Raw genomic sequence first — 19524 nt, forward strand, 5'->3', positions numbered from 1 at the left:
CACCCAGATGAGGTTACACAGGAAGGTGTCCAGGCGGGTTGGAATGTCTGCACAGAAGGAGACTCCACAACCCCCTGGGCAGCCTGGGCCAGGCTCTGCCACCCTCACCGGGAAGAAGTTTCTTCTCATATTTAAGTGGAACCTCCTGTGTTCCAGTTTGCACCCATTGCCCCTTGTCCTGTCACTGGTTGTCACCAGAAGAGCCTGGCTCCATCCTCCTGACACTCCCCCTTTCCATATTGATCCCCAGGAATGAGTCCCCCCTCAGTCTCCTCTTGTCCAGCTCCAGAGCCCCAGCTCCCTCAGCCTTTCCTCACACGGGAGATGCTCCACTCCCTCCAGCATCTTGGTGGCTGCGCTGGACTCTCTCCAGCAGTTGCCTGTCCTGCTGGAACTGAGGGGCCACAACTGGACACAATATTCCAGGTGTGGTCTCCCCAGGGCAGAGCAGAGGGGCAGGAGAACCTCTCTGACCTACTGACCACCCCATTCTAACCCACCCCAGGTACCATTGGCTTCCTGGCCACAAGGGCCCAGTGCTGGCTCATGGTCACCCTGCTGTCCCCAGGACCCCCAGGTCCCTTTCCCCTACACTGCTCTCTAATAGGTCATTCCCCAACTTACACTGGAACCTGGGGTTGTTCCTGCCCAGATACAAGACTCTACACTTGCCCTTGTTCTATTTCATTCAATTTCTCCCTGCCCAGCTCTCCAGCCTGTCCAGGTCTCTGATGGCAGCACAGCTTCCAGTGTCACCACTCCTCCCAGCTTGGTGTCACCAGCAAACTTGCTGACAGTCACTCTATTCCCTCGTCCAAATCATTGATGAATATATTGAATAATACCGGCCCCAGCACTGCCCCCTGAGGCACTGCACTGGATCCAGGCCTCAGCTGGACTCTGCCCATTGACCACGACTCTCTGGCTTCTTCCCTTCAGCCAGTTCGCAGTCACCTCACTGCCCGCTCATCCAGACCGCACTCCCTCAGTTTAGCTGTGAGGATGCTGTGGGAGACTGTGTCAAATGCTTTACTGAAGTCAAGGTAGATCACATCCACTGCTTTGCCATCATCTGTCCACCTGGTTATGTCCTCATAAAAGGCAATGAGGTTGGTCAAGCACGACTTCCCCTTGGTGAAGCCATGCTGACTGCTCCAATGACTGTCTTATCCCTGATATGCCTTGAGATGGCACCAAGGAGAAGTTGTTCCATCACTTTCCCAGGGATGGAGGTGAGGCTGACCAGCCTAGAGTTACGTGGGTCCTCCTTCTTGCCCTTTTTGAAGACTGCAGTGACCTTTGCTTTCCTCCAGTCCTCAAGCTGTCCAGGACTGCAGCTGCCGGTGTATATTGAAGCAGTGGTGTGAAGACACATTTCACCATTTCAGGTTTGGCCCTGGCTCCTCTGCAAGGAGGAGGATGTCTCCTGGTGCAGGGCCGGGAATGCAGGTTCATGCCCTGTCACCTGCATGAGTGTCTCGCCCACGTCTGGTGTGTCAGGGCCTCATTCTGCTCTTACCAAAGGTGGCAATAAAGTCATCCTGGGGGCAGGATGAGGCCTTGCACCTGACAGCGTTTATCCTCGTGTGGATTTGAGAACCCATGTCCCTTTCTACAGGAGGCAGCTGCAGCACCGTTGCTTATTGCTGACAGGAGGGACACAAGTCCTGAGTGGGCATCGCCCCAGCAGTTTGCATTTTTGGGCAGGGTGGGATGTGGCACAGCCCAGCCTGTGCCCTGCTGCTGATCCTACAGCTCGCTCCCTAAGCCAAGTAGCAAACAGACCCTTGTTTAATGTTGATCCCTGTCTTGCCAGGACACTCTCCTCCAGATCCTCTGGTGTCTAATGCCCCGAGAGCAGCTGCAGCCTTTCCCTTTCATAGGGCCATGAGTCAAGTGTTTCTGTTCCCTCCTTGGCTTCCCATTTTCAGTAGCCATGTGGCAACTGCATGCCAGGGAGCTCTTTTCTGCTCTGCCTGCCTGGGCTGAAATTGGGCACAGATGCAGCCACACACAGCACACCACCTCTTATTTGTTTCAATTTCCTGGGAAACTGGGCTGCTACATGTTACCATAAAGGTCCGTGAATCACCTTTCACATATTCTTCACATTTAATAAGGCTGAGAGCAAACAGCATTTTGGATCATAGAGTCATAGAATCACAGATGGTTTGTGTTGAAGGGCCCTCCCCAGCTCCCCCAGTGCCCCCCTGCCATGAGCAGGGACATCTGCACCAGCTCAGGTTGCTCAGAGCCCCGTCCAGCCTGGCCTGGGATGTCTCCAGGGATGGTTCATCCACCACCTCTCTGGCCAACCTGGGACAGGCTCTCACCACCCTCAGGGCAACAATTTCTTCCTTAATTCTAATCTAAATCTCCCCTCTTCCAGTTTAAAACCATCACCCCTTGTCCTGTCACAAGAGGCCCTTGCTGAGAAGTCTGTCCCCATCTTTCTTATCAGCCCCTTTTAAGTCCAGAAAGGCCACACTAAGGTCTCCCCGGAGCTTCTCTTCTCCAGCTGAACACCCCAGCTCTCTCACCTGTCCCCCAGCAGAGCTGTTCCAGCCTCGGGTCATCCCTGGGGCTCCCCGCCATTTTGTCGAGGACAAAGAGTGGCTGGAGATGTCCAAGGACTGAGCTCACTGTGAGGGGGAGATCCCACAGCAGCGCCCCAAGCACCCAACACAGGACCTCAAACATCTGTCCTTGACTCTGTATTTGGTTACAAGTCATAGGGTTGGTGTGATGTGCCTGTAGCACCCTGAGTACAAATGGCGGGAGTTTTGCCATCTGTGTCCAACCCAGTTCTTGCTGGGGAGTCACAGGAATGAGGTGCAGGGAGAGCTGAGGCCCCTCTCTCTCTGCCACAGTTGGGGATGTGGCTTTACTTGTCTGCAGCCACAGGAGATGTCAGGATCCGTGGAGACGTTCAGATGTTGGTACCATTGGGGGTTGTTTGGGGTGTATTTACTTCAAGAGGGACGTTTCATCTCTCAGGAGGCTTCAGGTCACAAACACCAACAGCTTTAGAGTTCCTGGCAAGAGAAGGTTTCAGGTTAGAGGATGTCAGGAAGTGCTTGGTGGTGAGGATCTCCCTGGATTGCTGCCTGTTCTCCCCTGGAAGGGACCGTGTCTCCATCTCCCCAGGAACAAGCGCCAGGAGCAGAGGAAACGGCCTCAAGTTGCGCCAGGGGAGGTTGAGGTTGGATGTGGGAACAATTTCTTCCCCAAAGGGCTGTGGGGCATTGGAACAGGCTGCCCAGGGCAGTGCTGGAGTCACCATCCCTGGAGGGTTGGACAGACGGACATGAGGTTCTCAGGACATGGGCAAGTGCCAGGGGTGGGTTATGATTGGACTCGATGATCCTGAGTGTCTCTTGCAACCAAAATTATTCTATGTCGGGGTGTTGCAAGGGCTTTGGACACTGATTTTGATGTCTTACTGTCTCACAGTTTGCATAACAGCTCCAGATGTTGCCTCCAGAAGTCAAAGCCTATCTGGAGAGTCTGAGAACACCCTGTGGTGGGAAACCACCAGCATTTGGAGTCCAAGGTGCTCTCAGACTGTTTCCAGACACAGGATTTGCCCTTCCGAGCTGCCTCAGTGTCTGCTGGTGCTCGTGGCTGAGGGGCTCTCGGGGCGCCTCTTTAGAATGGGGGGAAGCGCTCAGGGAGCTTCAGTCGGGCAGAGCGGCTTCTTTCTTCACCCAAGGAGCTGCCTGGTGCGGATCATCAGGCTTGGAGCCAAGGTGCTCACCGGGCATGTCCCCAGAGCGGGTGTGGGGGTCCGGGGAGCCCCCTGGTGCGCCTGTCAACCCCGGCCAGGTTGTCAGGGGCTCTGGCTCGGGCTGCCCCGCCGGCAGGGCTGCACGTGCAGGTGATGGGGAGCAGTAACGCGATCAGAGGATCAGGGCAGATTAGGGAGATCAGAAGAAGGCGATCCGGGCGCTGGGAAGGTGGATGCAGGGATGCCGGGCAGGGCGGCAGCTGCCACAGGTGCCATGGTGGAGGGGGATCCCCACAGACGTGACCCAGCTCGTCACACCGGGGCTGGGGGGTCAGGGTGTCTCCTCCTGGCCGGGCAGGTGGCCCAGGGGGGGTTTGGGGTGAGCTGTGATCCCCGGCTGGCACTGCCACCCTCGCACTGCTCACCAAACAGGCTAACGGCCTTGTTTGCCGGCTGTTTTGTGTTCTTACCCAGGTCAGCCTCTTCCTAAAACACCACTAAGATTGGTTTTTTTCAGTGTTTTTAGAGAGGGGCAATAGGGCAATGGCACAACCGGGGCAGGCTGTGGGGCTCTGCAGGCTGCATCTAAAACCCCCCCAGCTTTCTTGAGCTTCCTTCAACACTTCGCGGAGGCACCAGCTGCTTGCTGACCAGTTGTGGCCCCTCAGCTGCAGAAGGACAGGGAACTGCTGGAGAGAGTCATTGAGTCATCGAGTCCAACCGTTCCCCCACCCCTGGCACTGCCCCATGTCCTGAGAACCTCATGTCTGTCTGTCCAACCCTCCAGGGATGGTGACTCCAGCACTGCCCTGGGCAGCCTGTTCCAATGCCCCACAGCCCTTTGGGGAAGAAATTGTTCCCCACATCCAAACTCAACCTCTCCTGGTGCCACTTGAGCTCACGCTTCTGCCATCCAGCTCCCAGCCCGGGGCTCACAGGCTCCTTGCTCGGCACAGCCAGCTCAGCACCTCCAGCCTTCCCCTTTCTTCCCCCTTTTAAAAGTCAGTTTGCTCAGAGCTTCCAATAACCCCACCACACTTGTCTATTCAGCAAACTCCTTATGGTGAGAACTCAGTGGTTTCTGTGTTCGGGCAGAGCAGATGTGGAGGTGTTGGTGGTTTGATCAGCCCCAGCCCCCTGCCGTGGGGAGCGCCGTGGGCTCCTCCTGCCTTCTCCTGGTCCACAGGCTGCTTGGGAGGGCAACAAAGATGCTGAAGGGAGTGGAGCATCTCCCGTGTGAGGAAAGGCTGAGGGAGCTGGGGCTCTGGAGCTGGACAAGAGGACACTGAGGGGGGGACTCATTCCTGGGGATCAATATGGAAAGGGGGAGTGTCAGGAGGATGGAGCCAGGCTCTTCTGGTGACAACCAGTGACAGGACAAGGGGCAATGGGTGCAAACTGGAACACAGGAGGTTCCACTTAAATCTGAGAAGAAACTTGTTCCCGGTGAGGGTGGCAGAGCCTGGCCCAGGCTGCCCAGGGGGTTGTGGAGTCTCCTTCTGTGCAGACATTCCAACCCGCCTGGACACCTTCCTGTGTAACCTCATCTGGGTGTTCCTGCTCCATGGGGGGATTGCACTGGATGAGCTTTCCAGGTCCCTTCAACCCCTGACATTCTGGGATTCTGTGACCGGCTGTAGATGAAATGTCAGCGCACTGACGCCACGGCGGCTGCGGGGCCGCGAAATGGCGGCGGGGCCAAAATGGCGGGAGCGAGGGGGGGCACGGGCTGTTCCCGCCCCGCCGCCAGGGGGCGCCCGCGCCGCGCCGCCGCCTCACGTGCCTCTCTCCCCCTCCCCCCGCCTTCCAGCCCCCGCGTCACGTGGTGGCGTCCCGCCTCCCGCGGTCCCGGCGGGAGCAGCCGGCGGAACGGGCCGCGCCGCGGGGTCTATGGGGAAAGCGGCTGCGCTGTGCGGCGGCGGCAACAGCAGCACCCGCGGGCTGGTGTCTCTCCTCAGCGCCGTCCCTTGCTTGGCCTGCCACGAGCTGCCGGCCATGAGCGGGGAGCCGGGGGGCCGGGGCGGCGGGGGAGCGGCGGGGGGGCCGCCCGCCGCCCCGGGCTCCGATACGTACAAGGGCTGGCTCTTCAAGTGGACCAACTACCTGAAGGGCTACCAGCGCCGCTGGTTCGTGCTCAGCAATGGGCTGCTCAGCTACTACAGGTACCGGCGAGGGGAGCCGGGGGGACGGGCCGGTGCCGGTACCGCCGGGCCCGGGCAGGTGCGGTCGGTGGCGGGGGCTGAGCCGGCGGGGAGCGCTTTGCAGAACGAAAACCTCTTCCTTTGGCTGAGTTTGGGGTTGTTTTATTCCCCCCGCCCCTGTTCGAAAGCGGTACTCGGGGCTCGATGTGTTGGCGCCCTGCGGGGCCGCCCCCTCCAGGCCGGCGCTGCGGCAGCTCCCGCTGCCCGGTTCCGCAGCCTCTGACAGCACCGCCGGCCCTTGCACCGAAATCCATTTGTTGTTGTCACCGGCTTCTGCTGCTTGTTCTTTGTCGGGCAGGAGACCGGGGGTGGACACATTGCCCGTTCCCGGGAGATGCGGCTGGTGCGATCGTGCCCGGGCAGAGGGAAGAAGTTCAGCGCTTACCGGGGACTCGAAAGCCCTTCTGCCGAGCGCGGTGCCTTTGACCCAGACAGGCTGCAGTTCCGTCGGGGAGCGGATCGGACACGGCGGGCGGTGGTGACCATGATCTGATGCTGTCTTAGGGTCTGTTGTGTGTCTTGTATCAGCTGAGTGGTAACAATATAAACATATGGGTGTTGTAGCGTTTTGGTCCTTTTATCCTTTAGGAAGGGTGGTGTTTATTGTTGTCGCTTGGATGACAAGTGCTCTGTCACCTTGAGAATTGTGCGGTAAATATTGGCTGTATTTCAGAACGTGAAGGCGATCCTGAGTGTTAGAGCTTTATAAAACAACACGTATTTAACGTACCAAACCCCGCGAGCGTGGGTTTCTCCATCGAGGCTGCACAAAAGCTGACACAAAGTTCATCCTCTGGTTTCCCCTGAGGCAGATCCCTCAGCTTCTGCTGCCTGCCCGGTGTTCATATCCTATAAATCCTGCAGCTCTAAAGAGGGATCTGCAACCAGGTCCTGGGGTTGATCACAGCAGCTCACAGCTCAGCAGTTCAGTTGTATCTTTATCTGCCTGGACTTGTTTAAAAAAACCCACTGAAAACTCAAACAAAAATGCTCCGTTGAAAACATTCCCAAGAATATATCTGCCTGTCAATATTCAGGTAATTTACTGATCCTTTCTGGAACGCTCATGCTCGTCAGCCCAGATCTGCACCAGCAGAGCTACGTGGCTTGAAAAGGTTGTTGGAGTTCAATGCTCCACTTGTAACCGTGTCAGAATATTTTTTCTGTGTCGGTGCCAAGTCTGTCATGCGCAAACAAGTGGTTTTCTTCCATTATTTTAGATCGGAGTAACTAGGTTTATTTTAAGACAGTTTGATCTCTTTTAGGCTGAAACAACAAACAGAAGCACCCAAAGAAATTATTCCGAGCGGCATGTGAACGAGTTGAAAGTGCGTTACTTTGTGGGGCTTTCAGACCTGCAGCGGCTGCCTGGGCACAGCGGTGCCGAAGGGGTGTGTGCGTTTTGGGCAGGGCTGCTTTGGTCACCCCCAACTGCCCCGTCTTCTTTTCGCCGCTGGGCTCGACGAGGGCTGAGTTAGTTTGGTTGTGGGTCAGGAGTATGAAAGTATAGCACAGAACACGTGGGAGGGTTTTTCATAAATGGAAAATAACCCCACGTACTCTTCCAAACCGACGCTCTGAAATAGCGGCCGTGCTGCCCCATCCCGTGTCAGCTCAGCTTGCTGCTGGCGGAGCGTTCTATGGGAGAATCCAGGTAAAACGGCGTTTTTAAGTTAATATGACTTCTGGCTAATGGAGGGGAGCGCTGGAGCTCTGGGTATCCGATGGTGCGTTTTCCATGACCCCTTCTACGGGCAACTGGGCTGTTGGCTCTTTTCTACACAGACACCATAAGAAATAAGCTCTGTAAAGGTGTCTTGTCCTGTGAGCCTCGTGTCCGTTTCTGCGGGGGCTCGCTCCCATCCCAGCTCCGAAGGTGCGTGCCAGAATTTTCTTTCTGCGTCCCTGCTGCTCTGCAGGTTAAACGGTGCCCTGGCAGGTGAATTGCTGTGCGCTCCATGGCTTTTGATGCCTTTGTAACTTGGGTTTGGGAGGTGGTTTCACTGCCATGCAGCCGGGATGATTTAGCCTGATAGAAACTTCATTTCGCTTGTGAACCAGCTGTCATCTTAATAGGAAAAACTGCACCGGGACGCCCAAGTGGCCTCTTTGTGTGTATTGATTTAGTTGCACATTGAAGCTTTTTGGTTTCATCCTGCTGCTCGCTGTTTAGCTTACTTTTAAAACAGCCCGTTGCGTTGCTGGGTGGGGATAGCGGGTGGGTGTTTTGTTTGTAGAGCAGCGCTCTTACGATGTTCCGTGACCCGGCGGGAGCTCCGGTTGGGATGGCCCGTGGTGGGTGCGGAGCCGCGCGGGGGTCCCGGGACACCCACATGCGACGCCCCTTTTCCGCCAGGTTGATTTCCCAGGGACAGTTCGCTGAGTTAAAGCTTCTCGTGAGAGTATTCTTCCCCAATGGTGTATTTAAAAGCCTCCTGTGCCTTTCCAACGTTTATGAAGACATCAAGCATTCCTGCTGGTGATGCTTCCCTGCACGACGTGTGCTTTTGGTTCGTGTTCCCTGCTCTGAGCCTCTGGAAAATTGTATCAGCTGAGTGATTGCTGAAGGTTTCCTCTGCAGGGAGGCCTGTGGATTTAGGAACTTCCAGGGATTGCACAGTGAGATAATTGGACCTTTTTAACGATGCTTGGCTGTCCCTCTTAGGTTATTTCTAGTTTTTACTTTGGCTGACATGGAGATCTGCAGCTCGAAGGTGATGCCGGTGTTGGAAGCAGTTTGAGCAGCGCACAGCGAGTCTGCTTGGCTCACTAGTGATCAAAACTCTCTTTCTAAACTCCTCTGGCAGGCTGCCACGGAGAGATTTATCATTATCTATAATTAGTGTGTCTCTACAGGAGAATCTAATCACCTTGAACAGGTAAGTGTTTTCAAGGAGATTAGAGAGGATCTTCAAGTAAGTATTAATTAACTAAAGATGGGCTTTGCCTCTCGTGACCGGTGCTGTAGGAGTGTGTTGTGTTCTCCAGGCAGGTTTCTCGTGTTGAGAATAGATCGAGTTCTGCGCTCTCCGCTCTGCAGGGTTGGTCCATGGCCCGTTATCATTAGATATATGGGGTGGGTGTCTGAAGAGCCATTGGCAGAACTTTGTGTGCTCGCAGGACGCAGTCGCTAAAGCAGTGACAAGTGGAGAAGGGAGAAGCGCTTCACGCTGTGTGCGATTTGGTCGTAGCTGTGAGGCACGAGGCTCTTTGTGGTGAGAACCCGCAGCGCTGGCACTGGGTCTGCGCTGAGGGGTGACGGTGCCCAGCTGGTCCAGCTGCCCGGTCCTGCCGGGGTGCAGGGTGGGCAGCCCTGCCCTGGAAAAGCCTTTTCCAGAGCAGCGTTCTTCACTGGCTCTGTACATCCAGCGGTTCATTCTCTGTTAGCGCTGTAAAGCCTTGAGTACAACCCTGAGGGGCTTTTTCCTGCTTCTTGTGGCCAGAAAAGCCAACGGTACCTGGGGTAGGTTAGAAGGGGGTGGTCAGTAGGTCAGAGAGGTTCTGCTGCCCCTCTGCTCTGCCCTGGGGAGACCACACCTGGAATATTGTGTCCAGCTGTGGCCCCTCAGTTCCAGCAGGACAGGGAACTGCTGGAGAGAGTCCAGCGCAGCCACCAAGATGCTGGAGGGAGTGGAGCATCTCCCGTGTGAGGAAAGGCTGAGGGAGCTGGGGCTCTGGAGCTGGACAAGAGGAGACTGAGGGGGGACTCATTCCTGGGGATCAATATGGAAAGGGGGAGTGTCAGGAGGATGGAGCCAGGCTCTTCTGGTGACAACCAGTGACAGGACAAGGGGCAATGGGTGCAAACTGCAACACAGGAGGTTCCACTTAAATTTGAGAAGAAACTTGTTGGGGGTGAGGGTGGCAGAGCCTGGCCCAGGCTGCCCAGGGGGGTTGTGGAGTCTCCTTCTGTGCAGACATTCCAACCCGCCTGGACACCTTCCTGTGTAACCTCATCTGGGTGTTCCTGCTCCATGGGGGGATTGCACTGCATGAGCTTTCCAGGGCCCTTCAACCCCTGACATGCTGGGATTCTGGGATTCTTGCACTGAGGCTCCAGCTGGAAGCTGAGGTGGTAAATTCAGACAGGAGCTTGAAAACTGGGGCTGATATTAGAGCTGTGGAGGAGTTTAGGGCCCTGGGAACTCTTATCCAGCACCCAGGGAGGTTGCTCGGGACCTTGAGCTGCTGAGGTTTGAATATCCCTGACGTATGAGGGGAAGGAGGTGAAGCTGTACGAGCAGTGGCTGCAGTCACTGAGTTTGTTCACCTTGGAGAAGAGGAGGCTGAGGGGGAAGACTTGTTGTGGTCTACAGCTTCCTCAGCAGGGGAGGAGAAGGGGCAGGTGCCAAACACTTCTCTTTAGTGACCAGTGACAGAGCCCAGGGAACGGCAGAAGATGTGCCAGGGGAGGGTCAGTTGAACGTGAGGAAAAGGTTCTTCCCCCAGAGGTGCTGGGCACTGAACAGGCTCCCCAGGGAGGGGTCACGGCCCAACCTGACAGTGTTCAAGAAGAGACTGGACAACGTCCTCAGACACACGGGGTGACCTGTGGGGTGTCCTGTGCAGGGACAGGAGTTGGACTCCATGATCCGTGTGGGTCCTTCCAACCCAGGACATTCTGTGATTCTATGAGATGACACAGCTTCTCTGGCCCCTATTCAGTGCTGGACCAGCCTCAGGGGAGAATGTCTCCTTATATTCAGCTTGCACCTCATAAAGTGAGGAGAGAGAGGTAGTCCAAGAATGATTTGGCCTCAAGTTGCGCCAGGGGAGGTTGAGGTTGGATGTGGGGAACAATTTCTTCCCCAAAGGGCTGTGGGGCATTGGAACAGGCTGCCCAGGGCAGTGCTGGAGTCACCATCCCTGGAGGGTTTAAAGGGCATTTAGACAAGGTACTTAGGGACATGCATTAGTGCCAGAGCTGAGTTATGGTTGGACTTGATGATCCTGAGAGTCTCTGCCATCCGAAATGATTCTATGATTTAATAACGGCTTGTCCCTCCGCAGACACAGGAGTAGCTGAATGTCCTTGACTCTGTCACCCTTGGGCTGTCGGAACACACAGGTTTCAAGGACAGCCCTGCAACCGCATGGTGACTTTGAGCTGCTTGTTTTTAAACATCGCTTTAATGACTCGTGTTCCCAGTCATCTTGTTTTCACACAGCACTCCCTTTATCCATATGGCGCTTTGCTGTTGATCATTGTTCATCGTTTGCCTGTTTTTGAGTCAGCTCGTCTCCTGCGCTGTGTCACGGGGGACACGGTGCTCACACGGCTCTGTCACGGCTCGGCACGTTGGAAAAACACTCGAGAGCTGCCATGGTGTGAGACCAGGGATGCTCCTCACTGGGCTGCTTGATGCAGGTTGGATTGCTCTGCTCCTAGTTCAATGCTGGGGTGGAAGGGTTGGGCTCACCAGACCCCAAAGCGCTGCTAACAGTGCAGGAGAGCTTGAGACAGACCCCAGGCCTTATGGTTGTTTTCATCACAGCTTGATTATTAACTCTGGACCAGGATTTTTGTGTCTCTTAGTTCAGTTGCAGAATTCTTCCTCGTTCCGTTTGCTGATTGCAAACCGCCAACGAGAGCTATGAACTTTGTTTCTACCTGTGTAGTCTTAAGTGTGTTGGCCCAAATGCTTCATTTGATGGAGCTGTAGCAGAAGTAACTGGTTTGTCTTGCGCAGAACTGAATTTGCAGGGGGTGGTGTGTTCTGGCTTTGTGCAGCCCGTGTTGCTGTCTGAAGGCTGATTGCACGGTGAAATTTCAGGTAGCGTTGCTCACATGGCAGTTGTGGTTTCCGGAGCTGTTTGCAGGTATGAAGTGTGTGTATGGGCCTGGCGCTGAGCAGGTCGAGCGGCGGTACGGCGTCTCCTCTGCTCCGGGCACGCAGAGGTGACCGGTGTCACCTGCCTTTGGCTGCAGCTCCTGTGCCTCACTTTCCCCAGGTCATACGGATTCAGTTCGGACTTCTTTTGCTCCAATTACAGGTGTAAATTTGTGCCTGCGTGGTCTGTCATCCTGTGTCCCCACAGCGAGTCGGTGCCGAAGGAGCTGATCTTCCTTGCCAGAAGTGATGTGAGGGACCTGCCGTGTTTTTCCGTGCGATGTCCCTTTTCACCTGCCCCATTTCTTTCCGAGGAGACGTTTTCAATCAGTGCAACACGCAGCGTTTAGAGCACTGTAACTCCCTCCTGAATGACCTGGGCTGTCACTATCTGCACATTGATTTTTATATTGCAGCAAGCTGGGCTGTGGAGTTTCTTCTCTGTATTGTTTTGTGCTTATATATAAATTACATTGTAGTTAGGTAACGTGGCCAGGTAGTTTTAGGTAACTTAAGTACGCGGTGATATCAGAGCCCGTCGCTTCTTGTGGGTCTGATCAGATGTGGTGCTGACGGCCGACAACTCGGGTCGTCACCCTGAAATGTGAGTAGTCCCAGCCTGCGGTCTGGAGGGCGGGCGGCTCGCCTGGCAGATTTGTCCCCTAAATAGGATAGTGCTTCAAAACCTGAGCTGGCTGAAGGTGTTAAATGTCCCCTCAGGTCTTCATGAAGCCCTTCAATTCTTCTAATCGTTCCTATGGCACCTTGGCAGGGATCTTTCTGCGCTTTGCATCAGCCTCTGTTTGTTTTGATCAGAAAGCTTGTTTAATAATGAATGGCTCAGGATTTCTGTGTCTCGGCAGGCGCAGGGAAAGCCGGAGGATACGCGGCTGAAGCGGCTGTGTGCTGACTCACGGGCACGAGGCTGCCGCGGACCGGCTCCAGAACTACAGATGCAAAGCTGGGTACCAGGGGCAGCCCTGGGGAAAGAGCAGAACAAATCTCCTCCCTGGTCCCATTCCAGGCGCTCACACAGTTCACTTCCCCTTTGCGAGCCCCGGGCTGCAGCGTGGGTCGTTGCTCTTGGTCCTCCCGCTGTCACCAGATGATGTTGCTCATAGCTCCGTGACATTTCTCCGCCGCTGCTGGCGGGTTATGTCGTGCGGTTCACACGTTTCTGCTGTGTCAGCGGCTCTGGCTGCTTTGCCCCGGTGTGTGACGATCTGTGGCACGAGGCGCCGGCCCCGCACCCCCCAGCCCTTCCCTTCGCACTGATTTCTGCTTCGGAATCACGACCAGATGGATGTACGTCCCCGCAGTGACTCAGGGGGAGGTCCTGCGTCCCCTAAAAATAGTCTTAATTCTCCAAATCTTTCTAGACGGCGAGCGCTGTCTGGGCACACGCAGCAGCTTAAAGCAGCTTCTGCAGTGCATGTGAAGATGAACGTGGTGCTGGACAGCGTGTGCCTTTCTCTTTTCCGTCTTTAACACAAAGCAGTGATTCTTCATCTGTTATTAAGAGCTGGAGCAGGTTTCTGCTAAGCACTTCATAAGGAACAGAGCAGGAAAAGGTTGGTGGTTCTATCTACTGCCTAAGCATTGCTGCTATATGCATGTGATCTTCTTACTTTAGCTGTGCTGCTTGTTGCAGAAACTCAACCACTGTAGCTGCGTGATCTTTAAAAAGCAGCAGACTGCTTCTTTCCATGGTGTAGGTTTTGGATGTGATAATGGGGGGTTGCAGGAGCACCCCTGGGTCTGCTCCTTTGGGAAGACATCGGCTTCAGCCGCTGGGACGTGTGTGCCCTTGTGGCCAGGAAGCCAATGGTACCTGGGGTGGGTTAGAAGGGGGTTGGTCAGTAGGTCAGAGAGGTTCTCCTGCCCCTCTGCTCTGCCCTGGGGAGACCACACCTGGAATATTGTGTCCAGCTGTGGCCCCTCAGTTCCAGCAGGACAGGGAACTGCTGGAGAGAGTCCAGCGCAGCCACCAAGATGCTGAAGGGAGTGGAGCATCTCCCGTGTGAGGAAAGGCTGAGGGAGCTGGGGCTCTGGAGCTGGACAAGAGGAGACTGAGGGGGGATTCATTCCTGGGGATCAATATGGAAAGGGGGAGTGTCAGGAGGATGGAGCCAGGCTCTTCTGGGTGACAACCAGTAACAGGACAAGGGGCAATGGGTGCAAACTGGAACACAGGAGGTTCCACTGGAAGATGAGAAGAAACTTGTTGGGGGTGAGGGTGGCAGAGCCTGGCCCAGGCTGCCCAGGGGGTTGTGGAGTCTCCTTCTGTGCAGACATTCCAACCCGCCTGGACACCTTCCTGTGTAACCTCATCTGGGTGTTCCTGCTCCATGGGGGGATTGCACTGGATGAGCTTTCCAGGGCCCTTCAACCCCTGACATTCTGGGATTCTGTGATCCATGTTCCTTGTTTCATTTCCTCAGGCTGTTCCCTGTGCTGTTGGGTGACAAGGGGCTGTAGGTGCCGCCGCCTTTTCAGCCGCGCGGTGCTGACTCGGTGCTTTGTGCCTGTCACTCCTCCAAACGCAGAATTAGAGTCTTTGTCACAGCAGAAAATATCCATGGCAACTAATCCACCATCTCTGTGAATCTTCATGAATTTTTTTCTCTTTTTCTGTGAAATGCACAGGGGTGGTTCCACAAACTTCTTTTTTCTGGGTCTTCTGCAGCTGTCAGGAGTGATGGCTCTTGGAAACATGTGAAAAACACACAGTCCTGGTTCAGAAGATGGGCCGAGTTTGGGTGTATTTGGCTCCCAAATGGACTGATGTGTGCCCCTTATCTCCAGATGGACTCTGCAGGAGTGGGGATTACGTGATTAAATAAGCACCTTTCTGTCGTATAAACGTGGAGATGATGTGCAGCAGGGGGTGCCGCCTGTGCCTGCCGCTTGTAAGAGTTCGTGAAGTGGAGTTTCAGCCTTAAGTTTTGGTTTCAAGTCCTTTCCGGAGGCATCTGGACGGGATGACGGGCTGTGGGGCCGTGTGCTGCAGAAGCCCCATCCTGTATATTTAAAAGACCAAGACCTCCAAGCTTTGCTGTTCCCGAGTGTGTGTGTTGCTGTGACCGACGCTGGATGCTCTTTATTCACCATTTACACTTCCTGAGCTGCCACTGGGGTGTTTCCAGCAGAGCCAGCGGAGCAGAAACTACCACAGGTTTATAGCGTGTGGTGAAACTAATGCTTTATTTTCTCCACGCAGTTTCTCCTTTCGTGTCAGCTGGGTCTCTGTGGTCTGTGTTGGGGAGGCTGCTGCAGCTCCCTGGCTTTGAGTCACTCCTGGAATGTCATTTTTATAAGCAGGAGGACAGAGTGTTCAAACCAAATGTAATTTTGCAGTGGTCCGAAAGGTGCCTGTGCAGCTTGATATTTGTGTGTAATGTTTGGATGTATAATTAGATTTATTTTTTTTGTAGACATGATAAGATTACACCGCATTAATCCCAGTATTTGCTTTCTAATGTCTTTGTTAATGGGTGAGTGCGCTGGCAGCCAGTCTGCGGAGCAGCGAGGTTGCTCTGGGTTTCAGAGGGACCGTGGCAGGCTGGAGAAACGGGACAACGGGAACCTTTGGGTGTTCAGCAGGGTTGAGCACAAGCCCTGCCCGGGGGTGTCTGGCTAGAAGGCCACATAGAGGGATCTGGAGCAGCTGGATCGTTGGGCTGAGACCAGTTGTCTGAGGTTCAACAGGGCCAAGTGCCGCGTCCTGCCCTGGGGTCACAGCAACCCCATGAACGCTGCAGGCTGGGAAGAGCGGCTGGAAAGTGCCCGGTGGAAAAGGAGCCCTGCCCAACTCCCCAGCCTGTCCAGGTCCCTGGGTGAGGGGGAGGGACGGGCACAGGGATGTCTCCTCTGGGCCTCGTGCTGGAAAGGAGCAGGAGCCACTTAGAATCTGAAAAGCCGCTTTGGTGGGGGATTGGGATGCTGGTGCTTCCAGCACAGTTCAAACAACAGTCTCACCATGTGCTCTCTGCTGGTTCTCACGTTGGTTTTTTAATCATACTGAGCATTTGGCTTTGTAAAAGCTGCCGTTGCTCATCCAGCGCTCGATTCCTGCGCTGCTTGTGGCTGCACTACTTTAAAAAAAGAGAATCAGTATGGTTTTGTTCTCTAAATTTATAAGTTGGCCCCTAAATTGAGGGAGGGACTTCTGCCTGGTGTTGAGACCACCTGGGGATTGGCACACCAATACGGACATGTGCCTGAAATTTTTGGCCTGATTAAACCGTGCTTATGGTTTTATTTTTTAAAGCTAACAATGAAAATATAGTGTTTTGCTGTGATGCTTGGAGAGGGAAAGACTTGGTTGGGTGTCCGACCCCTGTAGGGGTGAGGTTTGCTGCAGGAGCTGGCAGACGTTCATGTTTTCTTGCCTGTTTTGTCTGTAGTGCCTGGGCCGCCCCAACTGAGACGCTGCCCTTGAGCTGCTCCCCTGGGGATCTGTGTTTTTATGTAGGTAAATCCGAGTGTGCCCTGGCTGAGGCAGCTGCCTCTGCCCCTTTCTTTTACCCATGAGAAAAGCAGCAAAGAATTGTGCTTTGCAGGGGAGAACCTATGGATGCAACTCCTTGGGAGTTCACTTTTAAACCTGGAATTTGATGTGCAGAGGTCTAGGTTGTCCTTAGCCCTGGAACAAGCCAGGTTTTTCCCCCCGTGGGCATCGAGCCCTGGATTCTCTCTTAAGGACCTTTGGGTGATGCGGCTGTATCTCGGCACAGATAAGGTCTGTAATTACAGGATGAGATTGAATTTACCTCAAATCTGCAGCCCTGAGCTGCCTTTACCGTGCAGAAATGAAATATCACTCGGGCTGCCCGTGTCCATGTTCTCCATGTGGAGGATGTTAATGTATTACCTGTCATCTCCTGCTTTAGGGGCGGCATAAAGCGTGTGCCGTGGGAACAGAGCTGATTTCATCAGGATTTTCACATTTGATTTCTAAGTGCACGGTACCTGTAACGGGCTTAATGATTGTGAGGGTCCCATTCTGCTGTCAGCGTACGAGGTACGGAGAGGTTTGGGGAAAAATCGCAGAATCATAGAACCATTTTGGTTGGAAAAGACCCTCAAGATTGTGGAGTCGAACCATAACCCACCCCTGTCCCTGCCCCATGTCCTGAGAACCTCATGTCCGTCTGTCCAGCCCTCCAGGGATGGTGACTCCAGCACTGCCCTGGGCAGCCTGTTCCAATGCCCCACAGCCCTTTGGGGAAGAAATTGTTCCCACATCCAACCTCAACCTCCCCTGGCGCAACTTGAGGCCGTTTCCTCTGCTCCTGGCGCTTGTTCCTGGGGAGCAGAGCCCGACCCCCCTGGCTCCAAGCTCCTTTCAGGCAGGTCAGAGATCAGAAGGTCTCCCCTCAGCTCCTGTTCTCCAGCTGAACCCCCAGGTCCCTCAGCCGCTCCATCACACTTGTGCTCCAGCCCCTCACCAGCTCCGTTCCCTTCTCTCAACTCGCTCCAGCACCTCAAGTCCTTTCTTGGCACGAGGGGCCCAAAACTGCCCTCAGGGTTGGCGGTTTGGCCTCCCCAGGTCCCAGCACAGGGACGGTCACTGCCCTGGGCCTGCTGGCCACACCAGTGCTGGTACCAGCCAGGATGCTGGTGCAGGGAGGTGCTGGTGCATTTGCAGTGAAATTCTGAGCGTGATGGGGAGTTTTCCTGCCTGATAGTGCTGCTCTGCCCCTGTTTTCACAGGATACGGCTGGGCGGTTGTAATGGGAGTAAGAACCCCATAATCTGTAACGTAGCTGGGTTTTAATCCCGTTGTGAACTTGCTCCATGGTGTTTCCGTGGTGAAGATTTGCATTCCTGTAGTTTTGGGAAGGGTTTGTCAAGTAACTGCCTGAAATGCCAGCAGTAAGCTGCCTTCTAATCATAGCAGGCGTTACCCCGAATCAGGGCATCGTCACATGTATGGAGGGAATTCCATTTTTGTCTCGCATTCAACACACCATTCTTTGCATATTTCTGCTGTTTTTCATTTGCCTTGTAAAGGAAGTTAAATCTTGCAATCCCTTTGTCCCATGTGTCATGCAAGTAAACCCTACTCTTACCATTGGGTATATTTTTAATTTCCAAGTTGTGATTTATTTGTGGAACTGCTGGTTTGCCTGAGCTGTTGATTGTATATACAACCAACCAAGTGTTCCTAACCCCCGGGATGTGTGTTCCTGTGAACCGCACACGGCCAGCAGCAACGCCTGTGGATGTGTTTGTTCCCTTAGCCAAACAGGACTATGGGGTAAGGTTTTGTGGTTTTGTGGGTCAGGCTGTGCTGGCCCAGCCTGGGATCGGTACCTTGTCCTGGGTTGGCAGCAGGACGTACGGAGCCCCAGGTCTCACGTCGTGCTGGGACTGGAGCCCCAGATGTGTGGAAGGTTTGATGGAGGGGACGTTGCCGGCTGAGCTCATGCGTCCCTCCTGCTGCCACATCAGCACAGGTTCCCTGGGGAAAATAGCTTTAGGAAAAGCCACAAAAGCCCCTCTTGGAGCATTCAGAGGATATGCAAGAGTTGCATGGGAAGGAGTTGATATTTGACTTGCAGGGTGTCTGGAACCGCTGCTTTTTTCCCCTCTGTGCTGAGTATATCCTCATCAGATGGAAGGAGAACAGGATAACGTGCAAGACCCAAACGTGTGTTTGTGGGATCAACCAGGGGGCTCTGCTGGGTGTTATAAAGCTGTCTTTCACCTTAAATGTTTTTATTGTACTTGCTAATGGGAGAAAATGTGGGGAGTTTTGTTGGCTTTGTACGGGACAAAACCAAAGTCAACACCGTGGTGGTGACGTGTGGGGTGTGGAGGGTGAGTTTGTAACCTGGGGGATGGAAACCCATCAGAAATGCTTGAAATCACTGTCTGCTTCCAGTGCACTCCTGTGATTGACATCAGTGAAGGCCCATCAGGCTGAGGTTGGATCTGGGAACTTTTCTTCCCCAAAGGGCTGTGGGGCATTGGAACAGGCTGCCCAGGGCAGTGCTGGAGTCACCATCCCTGGAGGGCTGGACAGACGGACATGAGGTTCTCAGGACATGGGGCAGTGCCAGGGGTGGGTTATGGTTGGACTCCATGATCTTGAGGGGCTTTTCCAACAAAAATGATTCTGCGACTCTATGTTTCTATATTACTAATAATACAATATATATAATGTGATGCAGTATGCATGCGATACAATATAAATTGATTCTATCACGTATATACCTAAATCAGATATATATAAATAAACCATCTCTGATGGTACCCACAAGGTCAGTGTTCTGGTCTGGAGGCACCAGGGCCGGAACGCCCCCGTTGGGACTCGCAGGTGAAGCCGCTGGGATGCGCCAGGTTTGTCCAGACGTGCTGGCCAAGGTCACTGGGGCATCCGCAGGATTTGGTCCAAGAGATGTGTCCCAATCACGGCCCAGTAAGCACTTAACTCGATTTCTGTTTTAAAATAAGCTCTTGGCATGTTCAGTGGCTCAAAAGGCAGCTGCCAGAATTGCTTGTGTTTTGGGTAGTGTTGTAAGGAACGGGAAAGATCTCACATTGTGCCACACTGCCCCATGCTCTTACATTGCAGGGATGTTTTAAGCTCCTGCTTGCATTTGCCTCTCTGTGTTTCGTCATTTCTTCTGGAACAAATTACTCTTCACTGGCCTGAGAACCTCTTAGGAGTGTGTCCTTGGAAGATAACCTGAGGTTTTCATAGGTAATGGAAATTGTGGAGGTATCTGTAGACACATATAAGAGCCTCTTTTGTTTT

General features: G+C 54.1%; 1 protein-coding gene across 2 annotated transcripts in view; it reads left to right on the forward strand.

Annotated features, from left to right (window-relative positions):
- Positions 1-5398: 5398 nt before the first annotated feature.
- Positions 5399-19524, forward strand: part of OSBP2 (oxysterol binding protein 2) — a 127444-nt gene continuing 113318 nt past the window's right edge. Inside the window, exons 1-3 of one of the 2 annotated variants that reach the window (XM_065033953.1) lie at positions 5399-5889; positions 8833-8843; positions 14446-14518. In XM_065033953.1, the coding sequence (XP_064890025.1) occupies positions 5414-5889; positions 8833-8843; positions 14446-14518 (560 nt within the window). In that variant the 5' untranslated portion in view covers positions 5399-5413. The remainder of the gene's footprint in view (positions 5890-8832; positions 8844-14445; positions 14519-19524) is intronic. The other variant, XM_065033951.1, reaches the window with a different exon arrangement.

The sequence above is a fragment of the Columba livia genome, chromosome 17 (assembly GCF_036013475.1).
Source record: "Columba livia isolate bColLiv1 breed racing homer chromosome 17, bColLiv1.pat.W.v2, whole genome shotgun sequence".
Taxonomy (NCBI): Eukaryota; Metazoa; Chordata; class Aves; order Columbiformes; family Columbidae; genus Columba; species Columba livia.